Below are 16,792 nucleotides of genomic sequence, written 5' to 3'. Positions count from 1 at the left end.
AAGAATATCTGCAGTGTCCTTTTTTCACTTACGGAATATTGCCCGCCTTAGGTCAACCTTGTCTTTGCCGGATGTGGAGAAACTAATTCATGCCTTTATTACATCAAGGTTGAACTACTGTAATGCTTTGCTTGCTTGTGTTTCTTTAAAATCAATTAATCGGTTGCAGTATGTGCAAAATAGTGCTGGGCAGCTTTTATCAAGATCAAGGAAGCATGAGCATATATCGCGAATCTTGGCATCTTTACATTGGCTACCAGTAAAATTCTGAATAAACTACAAGATCTTGATGCTGATGTTTAAGGCTTTGCATGGCCTTGGCCCTTGTCTGGGACATGCTTAACCTTTATTTGCCACCGCGGAACCTGCGGTCTGCTAATGGCTCTATTCTGCTTGTGCCGAAGACAAGGCTGCGCACTATGGGCGACCAGGCTTTTGTTCCATGGCCCCCCGTCTTTGGAACAATCTGTCTGGACACTTGAAGGACTGTGAGGCTACTAAGGCTTTTAAATCTGGACTCAAGACATAATTTTATCAATTGGCTTTTTTGTAATTGTGCTTATTGTTTTACATGTGTTTTTCTATTTTTATTTTTTTTCTTCCTTTGTTGTTAAGTGCTTTGTGATTACTGCAATGAAAGGAGCTATATAAATAAAATTAGTTTTATTATTATTATTATTATTATTATTATTATTATTATTATTATTATTATTATTATTATTGATTTTCCTCCTAGCGACCGTCCTGAGTAAATGTTGAGAAATATATTGCCCAGTTGATTTATGACCCATGATGTGTGATTAATAATTTCTGAAGAGTCAGCAATATGTTTAAAAATACAACACAGCAATATACACAACATGGGACACAGCAACGGTAACAATGCAATTCTTGTAAACTTTGCAGGGTGTTCTGTAATACTTTAATAGAACAAAAGGTTCACTTAACACACTAAAGCTATGCAGACTTTCAACAGGAATAGAAGGGAATTTGGAAACAACTGATGTGTTTTCAATGTCGACTTAGTTCCTTCATGCAGTGTCTCGAAGTTGACTCAGTAAGTTTTCTTCATTGTCATTACAAAATCAAATTCACCTTTCCCATAATGTGTGCGTGTTTCATATAGGAAAATGTGAGATCTAAGAAATGATGGCAATAGATATTAGGTAAGAATTACTGGAATTAATGGGGTCATCCATTGACAGGCTTGTCCTTTTGAATGCTTTTAAAATGCAATAAGACTGCCTGCTCACCTGGAATAGTGTTATCCAGGACGAAGCCAAAGAAGCCACCCACAAACATACTGGTCGTCAACAGGACCCGAAGCACCTGATCCAGCTCCGTCACACCTGCACGGTGACAGAGGAATGCATTGGAAACCAGGGAAACAAGATTACTCCAATCAAAATGGAACTTTTCAGATAATTGATACATCTAAGGTATGGGCCAGCGATGGCCTGAGTGGTTACTTTTCATGAGGAAGAAAATCTGAGAACTAAAATCTGAGAACTCAAATATATGCCTTGTTTTTGTTTGAGATTTGCAATAGTGTTTAGATCTGTAACATACCTGTAATCATTTTACAATCAGCAGGTCTCTACATGGTTACTAAAAGGGTCCCAAAACTCGAGTTGAATTTGTATATTGCCAACTTCAGTAAAACACCACTGTGGCAATCTTCAAAATCAAGGTACAGAATAAAAAAAAAAAAAATGTGTGTTGTCTGACATCAGTGACTACCTGTGACTGAGACTACCTGGCATTCTAACTACCTGGCATTGTATTTGGTTAGTGGTTGGCTAATGTAGAGCCTTTAATGACTGTGAGCTTGATACTACTGCAGTCTTGGCTGTCACTATTGCAGAAATCAATTTCTGTGGGTAAAATGAAGAACCTTGTCATTATTCATTACAAGTCTGCCTTATTTTGAAGATGGGGTGATGATCTATTCAGAGATAACGAAATATATAGTCAACAAAGGGTGTGATTGAGGTTAAATCGGCAATAGAGGTACATTGAAAACAATTGACATGCCCACCACCCCCTACCTGTCACAATGGCTCCAGGGTGGTTAAATACCCAGTTTGGAATAGCCATCCCAGTGAACATGGAGAATCCAAATACAAAGATATTCCGGGATGAGTTCATATCAGTATACTGAATGAAAAACAAATACAAATATGTTACTTGTCAAACAAACCTTGTAAAAAGATTCTAAAGATTAAGAAATGAAACAATATCCACAATATATTTAAGGACTAATAACAGGTGAGTCACTGTTTGCCCTGGTCATGGTGTAACAGGGTGGAGGCTGGGCGTGAACCAACCACCCCGCTTTCCGCAAGCGAGTGTCTTAACCACAATGCAAAAGAGCTGGGCTCGTCTGCATTCATGGTGTTAGAGCTTTTAACCTGATCTCATCTCACCGACAGGAGACAGGACAGAATCTGTAACGTCAGTGTATCACACAACACTGCCCGCTACAATGGCATAGACTCCAGGAGGTGTTGGAATGGGTCTGGAGGGATCTTCGTCTTTTCAGTCATTAATATTTCACACAATTGCTGTTAGTAATTGGATTGTAAGGTGCTGTTCAAGTTTATCCTAACATGCTTAAATGGATTGAGATCAAGGGATTGTGGTGGCCATAGGTGATGCCTGATGTCTCTGTCATGCTCCTCAAACCATGTGCACACAATTATGTAAATAGATAGATGGATAGATAGATTGATATGCTATACCTGTAGGTTTGAAATTCCAGCAGCAATGATCACTCCAAACATGACAAAGAACATACCCCCTATGACAGGTGTTGGGATTGTAGTGAAAATAGCCGCAACTTTCCCAAACATTCCCATACAAATCATCAGGAAGCCACTGGTAACAATCACCATCCGACTGCCCACCTGAAGGAAGAGGGAGTGAGGTGCAGATTATTCACATATCCAATGCTGAGAAGCAGGTACAAACACCTCTGCCATAACACTGTCAAAATGGGTGCCATAGGAAACTAAGAAGTTATTGTTTTGACTTTATGCTTCAGTTGTTCTGGAGGGATATTTGACCATTCCTCAAACAAGACTACCCTATTTGGAAAAATGATCATACCTTAGTGGCACCCAATTGTCCTCTTTTAATTAACATTTATAAAATTGGACTACTGTAATTTCCCCGTTCTATGGTGATACTCCGGAGGAGTGGTAGATTCGAGTTTCAAATTAAGGGCTTAGTAAATGTTCACATGGGATTTTGACATGTGTCCTACTACAGTTCCTATATAGCGTCCAATTTTGGTCCCTACATTACCAAAAGGACTTGGAGAGAGTCCCACAATGAGCACCATTGTTTAAAGGAATTCGCTATGAAGGTAGGTTTAAGGAACTCAACTTATTTTGAGCCTTGAACAAAGAAGAATTAGGGGGGACTTGGAACAGCTCCATAAAACAGGCATTACACTACTTTTTGCTTGCATCCACCCCCAAGTAAAGCCACCTTAATTAGCAGTGCCCTCATCCCCTACCTTGGTGATGCCCAGCGCCCCCACGTTTTCACTGTAGGAGGTGGTCCCATTGCCTGTGCCCCATGCTCCTGCCATGAGACAGCCAATTCCTTCGATGCCCACTCCCCGGTTGATTGCATGTTTGGGTGGGGGAGGAGCACCTGAGAGACGCGCACAGGCATGGTAGTCACCGACAGACTCTATCATGGAGGAAATCACCCCCGCCAGAATCCCAAACACCCCTGCAGGGCTGACTGTTGGCATACCCCACTGACCTGAGGAAAAATAAAGGGGGGACGCATTGAAACTGTGACTGTTAATAGCAATGCTAGACATTCCTCATACCCTGGTTACACTAATATTGGACTAGCTTATTTAATAACATTGAGTAGTTAGCCAAGATTAGTGCTGGATCTGTGAAGGCAATTGTATTGCACCCTTATGTTATATTATGGCTACAGATTTGTGACAGAGATCGAATGATTCTTGATGTTAGATCTCCCTCCCAACCTGGGGTGGCTGCGTGGCGTGCCCGCAGAGTGAAAAGAAGTGGATGGCTGACGGCACACGTTTCGGAGGACGCGTGTGTCCGTCTTCGGCCCTCCTGAGTCAGCGCGGGGGTGGCAGAGGTGAGCCGGGTTGAAATAAAAATAATTGGACATTTCAAATTGAGGAGAAAATAAGAAAAATAATTGGCGATTCCAAATTAAAAAATAAATAAATAAATAAATGACTCCTCCTCCCACAGCTCCTGTTTTACATTTCACTCGCAGGCACAACTTTTTCTCAAGATAGAAATTCCCACAACTGCCCTTGCGAAACTCACATCTCTTTTGACTATCTGGCCCACAGTTTATGCATATTTCTTTTTGTTTTTGTATCGATGGGTCTGACATGGGTAGCTGACCTGGGTATGGGAAGCGGAACCAGGGCGCTTGGCCCAGCACATCCCCTTTCAGGTCCGTCCGTGCCCAGTAGCCATATGCCTCTGGGTCCGACGGCAGGACCTTGTACTCTGTGAGGATGTAACAGATGAGCCAGGACACAGTCATTCCTGCCAGCACCTGCAACATAAACACCTTCTTAACCTCCTAACTGCACAGCAACTTTATAACTCATAGACGGACATTGAAATATTCTAAACCAGATCCCATTTATACATATCTATATGAAACACTGCATAACTCTTTCTTCTATAAACCTAATATGCATTACCACAGTGATTTCCAGTGTATTTCAAACTGGGGGGTTTGAATGAAGTAACTTTGGGGGGTGGACATCTAAGGGTGGCAGATTGTTTACACTGATTCAGTGTTTGGGTTGAAAAGGCTGCTTGTATTTCACAGTTAAGAAATGTGTTAATGTTTATCAAAATTGTCTGTGCCACCTTCCAGTTTACAAATCGATAAAGAAGTGAGAGTAAGTGTAGTCACATGACAGTTTAATGAAGGTCTAATTCTGCGGGGAGGGCAAAACTCAATTGAAAGTAAAAGCAGGGCTCCAATGCAAAAAGTTCATGAAAGACGCAAAGATTACAGTATTAGTAAACAAAACAGCTCTTTTACAGTTCCAAGAGAGATCACATAAAGTAAGGCAGAGACGTTGAAAAGCACCAATTTGTAACAAACCGTGAACTCCTGCATTATGGGAATGAAGAGTTAAAGGAAAACAATTTAATATGTTTAGTTTTTTTTAGACTATTAAGCGTAACTACCATTCCATTCAAGAAGAATCTAAAAAAACATTTCAGAAGCCTTGCATTTAAAACAGTAACCAATCGCTGCTTTTCCCAGTGTGTATTCTCAATGTCTCTTCATGTGTTCTCATGAAGTAGAATTTCTGGAATCACCAGAAAACATTCTACCAGTTTTGATAAAAAAAGATGAACTACACATTTACCATAATGCATGCACCTTTTATACTGGCAGCAGTGTGGAGGAGTGGTTTGGGCTCTGGACTCTTGACCGGAAAGTTGTGGGTTCAATCCCAGGTGGGGGACACTGCTGCTGTACCCTTGAGCAAGGTACTTTACCTAGATTGCTCCAGTAAAAACCCAACTGTATAAATGGGTAATTGTATGTAAAAATAATGTGATATCTTGTAACAATTGTAAATCGCCCTGGATTAGGGGCGTCTGCTAAGAAATAAATAATAATACTGTATATATGAAACCTACCAAGTGATGGTATACAGTACATACAGTATATGATAAGATTTACTGGAATTATTTATTTGTATGATTTACTGTTCTTGCAAGGTGCGTACCGGTAGAATCTGAAAGACATAAATCTTGGTGGAATGAAACTTCTTAGTCTTGTTGTAAGCAGGCATCGGTACAGGAATGTGTCGGAGGTACTGCGAGAACAACACAATGATACTGACAGTCCTGTAAAGAAAAAGAAATACAGTAATGAAATTGCTCTTCACTTCAAGAGATTAATGTCATCTCCTACAGCTAAACGTTTTTACCATTGTGAGAGAACACATTGAGGGAAACCTCTGTTTTTATAATGTAATAGTGTGTATTCTGACAGGTACCTTTGTCCTTACTCCATCAGTTGCGTTTTTTTTTTCAGTATGCAGAAGTTAAAACAATGTAGCACCTAGCGATGCTTAATTACAAATAACTGAGAATTTTACCAGAAAAAGGGTACTTGCATCAAGAATTTCAAGGAGTTGCAGACACAGAAAAGTAATGAATATTAGTATTCATTAAAAAACTGTGGTAATTTAAAAAAGCTATTAAAAGGACATTACAAGCCACTTGCCTCACTAATACAGTACTACAAATCCTTGAGGTATTTTTCATTTTATACGCATTAAAAGGTCAGTGCAGTTTACCCACTTGTTTTTCTTTATTTCTTGACCTTATGGTCAGTGTACTAGCACTAATAAAGTGGCCAATGACCGTTAATCCCTTTTAAAGCTGTGTTGTTGCCCTGGCACCCTAGATTCAATACTAAACTCTGGTTTCAATATTGACTCACAAGGCAGAGATCCCCCAGTGTTTGCCTGCATCGTTCCCTGACGAGTCAAACAGAGACAATCCGATGAGGGAGATGGTCGGCGCGATCGTGAGGGGTCCAATAAACCTCATAAAGAGACCGATGAGACCAGAGAATCCCACAAAGATCTGGAAGCAGGATGCGACCATGATGGATCCCTGGAGCTGCAGAGCAGGGGGCAGAAGCAAAGAATGGGCAAAACACCCAAGTTACTTAAGGTGTTGTCAACAGTGTTGGGGAAGTTACTTTTAAAATTGAATCTATTACAGTTGCAAGTTACTTGAACTGTAACTAGTTACAGTAACTTATTCTGAAAAAAGTTACAGTTACAAATAGTTACTTCTCAGGCACATTTTACAGAGTTTTTTTTTTCAGTTTGGTCAGGCTGCAGCTCGAAATATTTTTTGAAGGTCACGCTATTGGACCCATTCATTCCCTCCTCTCATGCTATTTTCTTGCATGATGATATGAAAAGCATGCTCATGTGTCACGAAAGACTTGACTTGCACTGTCGAAGCACTTTCTGACTTCCATGTTATACATTCGCTGTAGTCCTTTTTTTAATGTAATGAAAAGTAACCTGTCGTTACCTGTCTGAAAAAGGAAGCAGTACAGTTACAAGTTAATGAGAAAGGTAATCAGATTACGGTAGAGCATTACATGTAATGAGTCACTCCACAACACTGGTTGTCAAGCTGGTACATACCCATATAGTCCCAAGATGCCTGTTGAGTCTGGAGCACTGTCACAAAGACGGCCGTAGTGGGTGGCGTCAGACCAGAAGCAGGAAGTAAATAAACAGAGACTTGGGGTTTTGGTGGAGCTGAGCGAATGGTTTCGCTCAGCATTTAATAAAACAGCACAGAAAATAAAAGGTTTGAACAGACAAAAAACACGGGACACGGCACTTGCGCCAAAACAAAAGGACAAACAAAACGACTAAACACTAACACACAGGTGAAACGGAGACGAACAAACACGGTGAGTACAAACAAAACACTTATTATATTTACGCTCTTACTTTCAATTACTCCTCTCTCTCTCACCCGTTCTCCACTCCCGAACACCTAACCCTGAGTGCAAGAAATGTGCGTCTATATATACTATTGTGCTGGGATTCAATTACTAATTAATTATTCACTTGAATCCCAGCACGTGAATTAATTCTGTGCAACCCCGTGCTCACATATTACATTTAACCAGCACGTGAAGTGATTTGTGCTCTCCTCGTGCCTAAATACAAATCTACACTTTTTAAATACACGTGAAACACAGACCCGTTTATATCCCGTGTACCAATCTATACACCAACATTTACACACGCACGCATACAACACAAAACACACAAATGCACACAGGGGCGGGGCGCATTGCCACAAGCACCCATGTGCAAAGAACTTGTTAGGGCTTGTTCCTCCTTGAATCCCTTTGAAATTCAATGGCATTTATTTTGACCTATAGTGCTAAGTTGGGTGATATATCAGCAGGCCTTTAACTTGAACTAAACTCTTTAGGTTAACAAGATCCATTTTTAAAAGACAAGGGTCTATAAGAAAGTGACATCCACAAATGGAAGTATTTATACAGAAGTTGTTTAACTTTTAATGGAACTATGTGACGGGGTGTATTGTTGTTTTTGTTGTTAGTAATAGTATTACGATTGCATGTGTGTGTGCGGGTGGACAGGAACTATCCGCTATTATTTATTATTGTAAAATAAAGCTAAAATGTAGCTGGTGTGGATGGGGTTGAATCCCCATCCTGATGAAAGCCAGTGGAAATGTGGCTGGAGCCTTAATAAGGGTAATTACTCTCAAACTACCTCTCCAAGAGAACATTCAAAGAGTAGGTTACATGTCTAAGAGATACAAATGGCAAAGTCATAGATGAAGAAAAAAAATAGCAAATATATTAAATGATTACTTTTCACAAGTTTTTACAAAGGAAGAAACGGACAACATGCCCCACAACCTGTTCCTATCCTGTTTTAAATAACTATAACCGAGGCAGAAGTGTAAAAGGGACTAGGAGCCCTGGGCAGGATGAGATCCTCCCAATAGTACTCTAAGAAATGAAAGAAGTTATTTACTGGAGAATTGCAAGCGTAAAACCAATCCACAAAAAGGGAGACAAAACCGAACCAGGTAACTACAGACCAATAAGCCTGACTTCTATTATATGTAAACTTATGGAAACTATTATAAGATCCAAAATGGAAAATTACCTATATGGTAACAGTATCCTGGGAGACAGTCAGAATGGTTTTAGGAAAGGGAGATCGTGTCTAACTAACCTGCTTGACTTTTTTTGAGGATGCAACATCGACAATGGATAATTGCAAAACATACAACATGGTTTATTTAGATTTCCAGAAAGCTTTTGACAAAGTCCCACATAAAAGATTAATTCTCAAACTGAACGCAGTAGGGATTCAAGGAAATGCATGCACATGGATTAGGGAGTGGTTAACATGTAGAAAACAGAAAGTACTGATTAGTGGAGAAACCTCAAAATGGAGCGAGGTAACCAGTGGTCTACCACAGGTATCAGTATTAGGTCCTCTGCTATTCCTAATCTACATTATTGATTTAGATTCTGGTATAGTAAGCAAACTAATTAAATTTGCAGACGACATAAAAACAGGAGTGGCAAACACTGTTGCAGCAGCAAAAGTCATTCAAAATGATCTAGACAGCATTCAGAACTGGGCAGACACATGGCAAATGACATTTAATAGAGAAAAGTGTAAGGTACTGCACGCAGGCAATAAAAATGTCCATTATAAATATCATATGGAAGATACTGAAATTGAAGAAGGAATCTATGAAAAAGACCTAGGAGTTTATGTTGACTCAGAAATGTCTTCATCTAGACAATGTGGGGAAGCTATAAAAAAGGCCAACAAGATGCTCGGATATATTGTGAGAAATGTTGAAGTTAAATCAAGGGAAGTAATGTTAAAACTTTACAATGGATTACAAAGACCTTATCTAGAATATTGTGTTCAGTTCTGGTCACCTCACTACAAAAAGGATATTGCTGCTCTAGAAAGAGTGCAAAGAAGAGCGACCAGAATTATCCCGGGTTTAAAAGGCATGTCGTATAGCAGCAGTGTGGAGTAGTGGTTAGGGCTCTGGACTCTTGACCGGAGGGTCATGGGTTCAATCCCCAGTGGGGGACTGTCACAAAGACGGCCGGAGTGACCAGAGCCAGAAAATAAAGGAACAAAACGAGAGGTAGAGTTTGGTGGAGCTGAGCGAATGCTTTCGCTCAGCATTTAATAAATAAACAGAACAGAAAATAAAAGGTTTTAAACACAAAAACAGGACACGGCACTTGAGCCAAAATAAACTGACAAACAAAACGTACTACACAGACAAACACGGTGAGCTTCTATTTTTCTTATTTTACGCTTACAATTACCTCCGTCTCCAATCCCGTTCTCCACTCACCGAACACACAACCCCGAGTGAAAGAAATGTGCATCTATATATACTGTTGTGCTGGGATTCAATTACTAATTAATTATTCACTTGAATCCCAGCACGTGAATTAATTCTGTGCAACCCTGTGTTCACATACTATACTTTAAATGCACGTGCCTAAATATAATTATACAATTTAAATGCTCGTGCTGCACACACCAATTTATATCCTGTGTACCAATGACTATACACCAACATTAACACACGCACATAACATACAACACATAACACACAAAATACACACAGGGACGGGCACATCGTCACAGGGACACTGCTGTTGTACTCTTGAGCAAGGTACTTTACCTAGATTGCTCCAGTAAAAACCCAACTGTATAAATGGGTAATTGTATGTAAAAATAATGTGATATCTGCATAATGTGAAATAATGTATAATGTGATATCTTACAATTGTGATAATGTGATATCTCTGTAACAATTGTAAGTCGCCCCGTATAAGGGTGTCTGCTAAGAAATAAATAATAATAATAATAGTATACAGACAGGCTAAAATAATTGAATTTATTCAGTCTTGAACAAAGAAGACTACACGGCTATCTGATTCAAGCATTCAAAATTCCAAAATGTATTGACAATGTCAACCCAAGGGACTTCTTCAACCTGAATAAAGAAACAAGGACCAGGGGTCACAAATGGAGATTAGATAAAGGGGCATTCAGAACAGAAAATATGAGGCACTTTTTTACACAGAGTATTGTGAGCATCTGGAACCAACTCCCCAGTAATGTTGTTGAAGCCGACACCATGGGATCCTTCAAGAAGCTGCTTGATGAGATTCTGGGATCAATAAGCTACTAACAACCAAACGAGCAAGATGGGCTGAATGGCCTCCTCTCGTTTGTAAACTTTCTGATTTTCTTATGTTTACATTTCAGACTAATTGAGCTTCCCTGCGGTGATGTGGGTTTTATGACTGTTTGATCACAGAGTGCTCTGATGAATCAGTATGACTAAGGCATGTAATCTTGGGGTAATTTTAAAACAAATTGGAAAGCTTCCAGATCTTTAGCCACTGGTGATGTAAAGACACATACAAAGGAGAAAATTAAGGAGAGTAAGAGCGAGAGCGAACGCTACCAGCCAGCGAACATGGTACTTGTTTGTATAAAGGAATTATAGTGTGTGTTTATGACTTTGGCCCGTGTGCCCTTTTGTTTATTATTGTGTTTTGTTTAAACTGTTTGTTTATTTTTGCTTAATTAATAAAAAGCTGAGTCAAGAGCCTATTCCTTCTACACGACTGCCGCTCCACAGAGCCTGTCGTGGGCTCCGTCGAGCCAATCTATCTTGCGTGTTATCTGGTTCCCGAGCTTGCTGAACAGCCAGGCTTCATTGCCATTTGGTAACTGTGACTAAATGAAGGACGACATGACAGTGTTGGAGTTACCTCCTTCATCATTCATTCTGCTTGACTTGATGGTTGTAGGGGATTCTTCTGTTGATCAAATTATCTTTTTTGCAGGTGTATTTAGAATTTCCCCAGTCAATTTCATAATAAAGTCATTTGTCTTGTGCACTGCTGAAATGTGTCCCATCCCTTTTCTGTAATTAAGGATCACAAGCTGTATAAAATACATCAATGATGTGGGGATATGAAGTAATTTACAATGGTTCTAAATTGTTGCCAAATCGTTTAATTGGTTGTAAAAAAACTAACTTCCTGATAAAAGAAAATAAAAGTTTTATTGATCTGGTTCTACATCACAAAGGTCATAGTCTAAACTATTGAGTCAATTCAAAGCTTTTTATTTTCTGCAGAAATTGTTTTCACAAACCCAGATTGCCATTTATAGCCAGTGCACTTCACACTGTGACAAATGGCACAATTAAGCAATAAGGCACGAGAGGGCATGTGTTGTGCACGCGAGGGCATGGATTGTGCACGAGAGGGAATGGGTTGTGCACCATTGGGCATGGGTTGTGCTAGATATTGTCACTTCACTTCACGTCAGGGGGTCACCAAATGGCAGTTTCTGTGAGAAGTTAAAAGGCTTAAAGGAAAGTGTTCATGCTTCGGGACATTGAAAGTGCAGCGACTAGCCTGACAATGTAACGTTGTTGAATGAAACATTCACTTTTTTCTTATCAAAAGCTGCAGTGCTATGTTTTTAAATTATTCTGCCAAAAGCAACAGCTACTCCCAAGTTATTGTGATAATTTGCATTTGTTGAAATTCAAATTTATTGTTATACATCACTGCAAGCAATGAGCGTTGTTTTTCTGTTTTAAGTTTGGTTAAAACGTATTTACGAACTTCCATGACCAATCCTCATCTGAGTGATCTGCTTGCAATGGCAACTGAAAAATCATTTTAAAAAAAAACTGATTTTGATGTCCTGGTCGATATCTTTGCAAAAATGAAGCCTAGATGATATCCGCTGCTTCACTAGGTTTATTCATGCAATGCCAGTTTGTTGCAGAGTTTTATTATTCTGGAGAGGGGGCCCAATTCTTTGCCCCCCATCCCAGCCTTTTGTGAAGTGATACCCCTGCATGAGATGCAGTCGAGTGCCTGTAACCAACCAAAAAGTGACAATATCCAGCACAACCCATGCCCTCAAGTGCCTTATTGCTTTTATAAAATGGATTTATAAACGTTTTATAAAAAATAAATGAAAAATCTATATAGTTTCTTTAGATGTATTAACATTTTGAGGTATAACCTTCCTAGTAGTCCCTATGCAATAATTTTTTTTTTAAATGAAGACTTTAATTAGCTATAAAAACCTCGCTTAGATGTATTTCAGTTCATTTTTCTGACTTTAAATAACTATCAAAGAAACCTTGCTTAGTTGTAGATCTGCGAGATGTCTGCCTAGCTGCATATTCTAGGTAACATTGTTGCTAAGTAATTCACTCCCATTAGCTCTAGCGTATACCAAACGGCAAAAGAGTTTAAGGTGCTTTGTTGGGATGAAGATTATTAATTATTAAGTATCCATTTACAGTCAAATGATACTGTATATATATATATATATATATATATATATATATATATATATATATATATTCAAAAAGCCAGTCATTTAAGCATTTAACAGCCCAATTTGTTTGTTTTGTGGTATTAATTTCATTTCGATTTTTTTTCTAGCACGACAGTGTTACATTTTGTACCTGTAAAGAGTGAGTGTGCGGGAGGCAGTGAAGAAAAAGGCGAGTCGGATGTTTAAGGGGAACTGTACTCAAAATAACAAGGCTCTTTAAATGCTCTGTATACATAACAAATGCGTCTTGCTGAGCCAGTTTTGTTAAAAAGTCAAGCATTTGGCCAGTATTTCAATTTTTTTGTCATGTTTCTGGGTCAGCTGGAAATGCAGGCCGCCGCCATATTGGATCCTTTCTGGCGTCGCTGTTATATCATATCGTTGACAGCCACCCACACCAGTGAACGCCGGCAGGGTGAATTATGTCAGAATGCAAAGCGTTCGGGTGCAAAAATAACAAAAGGAAAAACAGTAACAAAAAGTATTTGTGTGCCTAAGCCTTTAAACCAACAAAGGGCAGCCATAACAAAACAATGACTACATAATATAGGAACAGGACATCTGCTCAATAGAATACTATGTGTGACTACAGAGCGAGTCAACGACAGGACGTCACACAAAGCAAGATGGAAGAGAGCTCCAATGCATTCAATGTCAATTTGTTTTAATGGTTTTTATATGATATACTGCTCAAGGAAAGGCTGTGTCAAAAGCTTTGGTTAACATGTGTTCTATTGCAATTGTTATTTGCATTACAGTTCCCCTTTAAGACTTTGCGTGTAATAATGGAAGTACTGTCGAAAAATATAAAAATATTCACAGTTAAAAATTAATCAGTTTAAAGAGTCAGTTTAACAAAACGATGGCTGATACCAACTAAGAGGAGGAAAATATCTGACAACTGTATTTGACCGAAGTTACAGAAAATGACTGGAACTGCAAATAAAATACCAAAACAGAGTCTTGTTTAAACTAGTAAACTGATTCGTAGTGCAATTGAATATAAACTGGAAGATATGAAAAGACACCTTGGTGTCTTTAGTATCTTCCGTGACAGCAGGTATTTTCACTGGTGTTTTCTTTGATTTTGGTGGCACAGTGATACATGGTTAACACAGGTGCAGTGATTTGCCTTGTTCCTGAGTAGTTCCTAATTGTGATATTGTGCTGGATATTGTAACGGCTTGGAACACTGATGGACCAATCAGCACAGCATTCTAAAATCGATTTTATAATTACAGTTTTAGTGTTTAGTCATTTCTGTTTTAGTAATCTCTACACAGACAGAAGGGCCTATTCATTTGAGGTTAGTCGAGGCCATTAAATGATAAGAGGTAGTAAATATATAGTATTGCCTGTTGAGCAACCCCCTTCTTCACCTTGAGGTCATGATAACCAGTGCTAGGTGGAACACGTTTCTTCATGTTCGAATATTCCCTCAAAATGTAAACGAATATACAAATAGATTTCATTTTAAAATTGGCTGGAAAGCAATAGTATAATTTGTACCCTTTTTCGGTAAAATAATTACATTACCTATTAAAGATAGGAGAAACACTGCTCTGTACAGTAGAATCGGTGTTATTTACTTCTGCGTTTTTGTTGTGTTGTGATCATATTTTCTGTTATGAGGAGAGTAATAAACGAAAACCAAAATGGTGTTTTGTTTTTTTTATTGTGCAACGCCCCCTTTTCCACATTTATTTCCTGAAGTTTATTTAACACTATTACTTTATGAAAATGTGTAATTTGCCACTTTGTTTATTGCGAAGAAACTACAATGGCAGGGATTTAAAAGAAAAAAAGCGATGTCTACTTTTGTACTGTTTCGGCCTGAAATACACACATGAAAAAGTGTATAATTTTAAGTTTTGACATCCTCTGCTTTATAGTTAATTTAGTGGAGCAAAATAAAGCCTTCACAACATATTTTGGAATACTACACCCAATACAGCACAAGCCCACCACCGCGTGACCCAATACAGCGTCAGAATTTTAGAACGGCAAAATATCACTCGGTGAGCGATATTTTGCTGCTCAAACATTTTTCGGCAGCAGCAAATCTGGGTCTAGCCAATCAGGTCCATGGTGTGGGATACGTCATGTCTTGATGAACTCGAATATCCATCAACACGGAGGAGCTACTGATAGCTGAAGTTTCTCAGCATCCCAAGCTATTTGATTATAAAAATAAGAATTTCAAGGATGTTGGTTATGGGTCTATTGGATGAACAAAACCAAAACAAATACTAACTGCTTACACCCAGCATTAATCCAGTTACTTGACATGCTGTATCATTTGTCAGATACACAAGTCAAGTAATAACCAGTTGCCAGCTGACTGATTATTGTGTATACAATTGCGAAGAATGTGATCCCTTTTTCCCTTAATAATAGCAGCCCTTATACAATGTGTAACTACAGATACAGTACCACAGTCCAGTCTTGTTAAGTGTGGTGCTGGATATATAATAGCTGTTTCTTTGTAGAAAAAGGCTTTCACATTGTATCCCAAAATACGTATCATATTTTACATACATGTCCTTCGGTAAATAAAAAGCAAATATTTCTGAGTGGTGTTCCTGATATGGGAACTGTACTGGGTCACACGGTGTACTGGGTCACACGGTGGGGGGTTGTGCTGTACTGGGTCACACGGTGTGGGGTTGTGCTGTACTGGGTCACACGGTGGGGGGTTGTGCTGTACTGGGTCACACGGTGTGGAGTGGTGCTGTACTGGGTCACACGGTGGGGGGTTGTGCTGTACTGGGTCACACGGTGGTGGGGTTGTGCTGTACTGGGTCACACGATGGGGGGTTGAGCTGTACTGGGTCACACGGTGTGGAGTGGTGCTGTACTGGGTCACACGGTGTGGAGTGGTGCTGTACTGGGTCACACGGTGGGGGGTTGTGCTGTACTGGGTCACACGGTGGGGGGTTGTGCTGTACTGGGTCATGTGGTGGGGGGTTGTGCTGTACTGGGTCACACGGTGGGGGGTTGTGCTGTACTGGGTCACACAGTGGGGGGTTGTGCTGTACTGGGTCACACGATGGGGGGTTGAGCTGTACTGGGTCACACGGTGTGGAGTGGTGCTGTACTGGGTCACACGGTGGTGGGGTTGTGCTGTACTGGGTCACACGGTGAGAGGTGGTGCTGTACTGGGTCACACGGTGAGAGGTGGTGCTGTACTGGGTCACACGGTGGGGGGTTGTGCTGTACTGGGTCACACGGTGGTGGGGTTGTGCTGTACTGGGTCACACAGTGAGGGGTGGTGCTGTACTGGGTCACACGGTGGTGGGGTTGTGCTGTACTGGGTCACACGGTGGGGGGTTGAGCTGTACTGGGTCACACAGTGAGGGGTGGTACTGTACTGGGTCACACGGTGAGGGGTGGTACTGTACTGGGTCACACGGTGGTGGGGTTGTGCTGTACTGGGTCACACGGTGATGGGGTTGTGCTGTACTGGGTCACACGGTGGGGGGTTGTCCTGTACTGGGTCACACGGTGGTGGAGTTGTGCTGTACTGGGTCACACGGTGGGGGGTTGTGCTGTACTGGGTCACACAGTGAGGGGTGGTACTGTACTGGGTCACACGGTGAGGGGTGGTACTGTACTGGGTCACACGGTGGGGGGTTGTGCTGTACTGGGTCACACGGTGGGGGGTTGTACTGTACTGGGTCACACGGTGGTGGGGTTGTGCTGTACTGGGTCACACGGTGAGGGGTGGTACTGTACTGGGTCACACGGTGGTGGGGTTGTGCTGTACTGGGTCACACAGTGGGAGGTTGTGCTGTACTGGGT

The 16,792-nt window shown here is 40.4% G+C and overlaps 1 protein-coding gene across 2 annotated transcripts in view; it reads right to left on the bottom strand.

Moving 5' to 3' along the window:
* Positions 1-16,792, bottom strand: part of LOC117415263 (solute carrier family 23 member 1-like) — a 37,284-nt gene that overhangs the window by 3,955 nt on the left and 16,537 nt on the right. The window contains exons 5-12 of one of the 2 annotated variants that reach the window (XM_059026780.1): positions 7,211-7,246; positions 6,487-6,668; positions 5,765-5,885; positions 4,407-4,563; positions 3,521-3,774; positions 2,742-2,906; positions 2,049-2,157; positions 1,254-1,349 (exon numbers count right to left, since the gene is read on the bottom strand). In XM_059026780.1, coding sequence (XP_058882763.1) covers positions 1,254-1,349; positions 2,049-2,157; positions 2,742-2,906; positions 3,521-3,774; positions 4,407-4,563; positions 5,765-5,885; positions 6,487-6,668; positions 7,211-7,246 — 1,120 coding nt within the window. The remainder of the gene's footprint in view (positions 1-1,253; positions 1,350-2,048; positions 2,158-2,741; positions 2,907-3,520; positions 3,775-4,406; positions 4,564-5,764; positions 5,886-6,486; positions 6,669-7,210; positions 7,247-16,792) is intronic. The other variant, XM_034025372.3, reaches the window with a different exon arrangement.

The sequence above is a fragment of the Acipenser ruthenus genome, chromosome 7, assembly GCF_902713425.1.
Source record: "Acipenser ruthenus chromosome 7, fAciRut3.2 maternal haplotype, whole genome shotgun sequence".
Lineage (NCBI taxonomy): Eukaryota > Metazoa > Chordata > Actinopteri > Acipenseriformes > Acipenseridae > Acipenser > Acipenser ruthenus.
The sequence above is the reverse complement of the archived record's forward strand: the minus strand, read 5'-3'. Positions and strand labels throughout refer to the sequence as shown.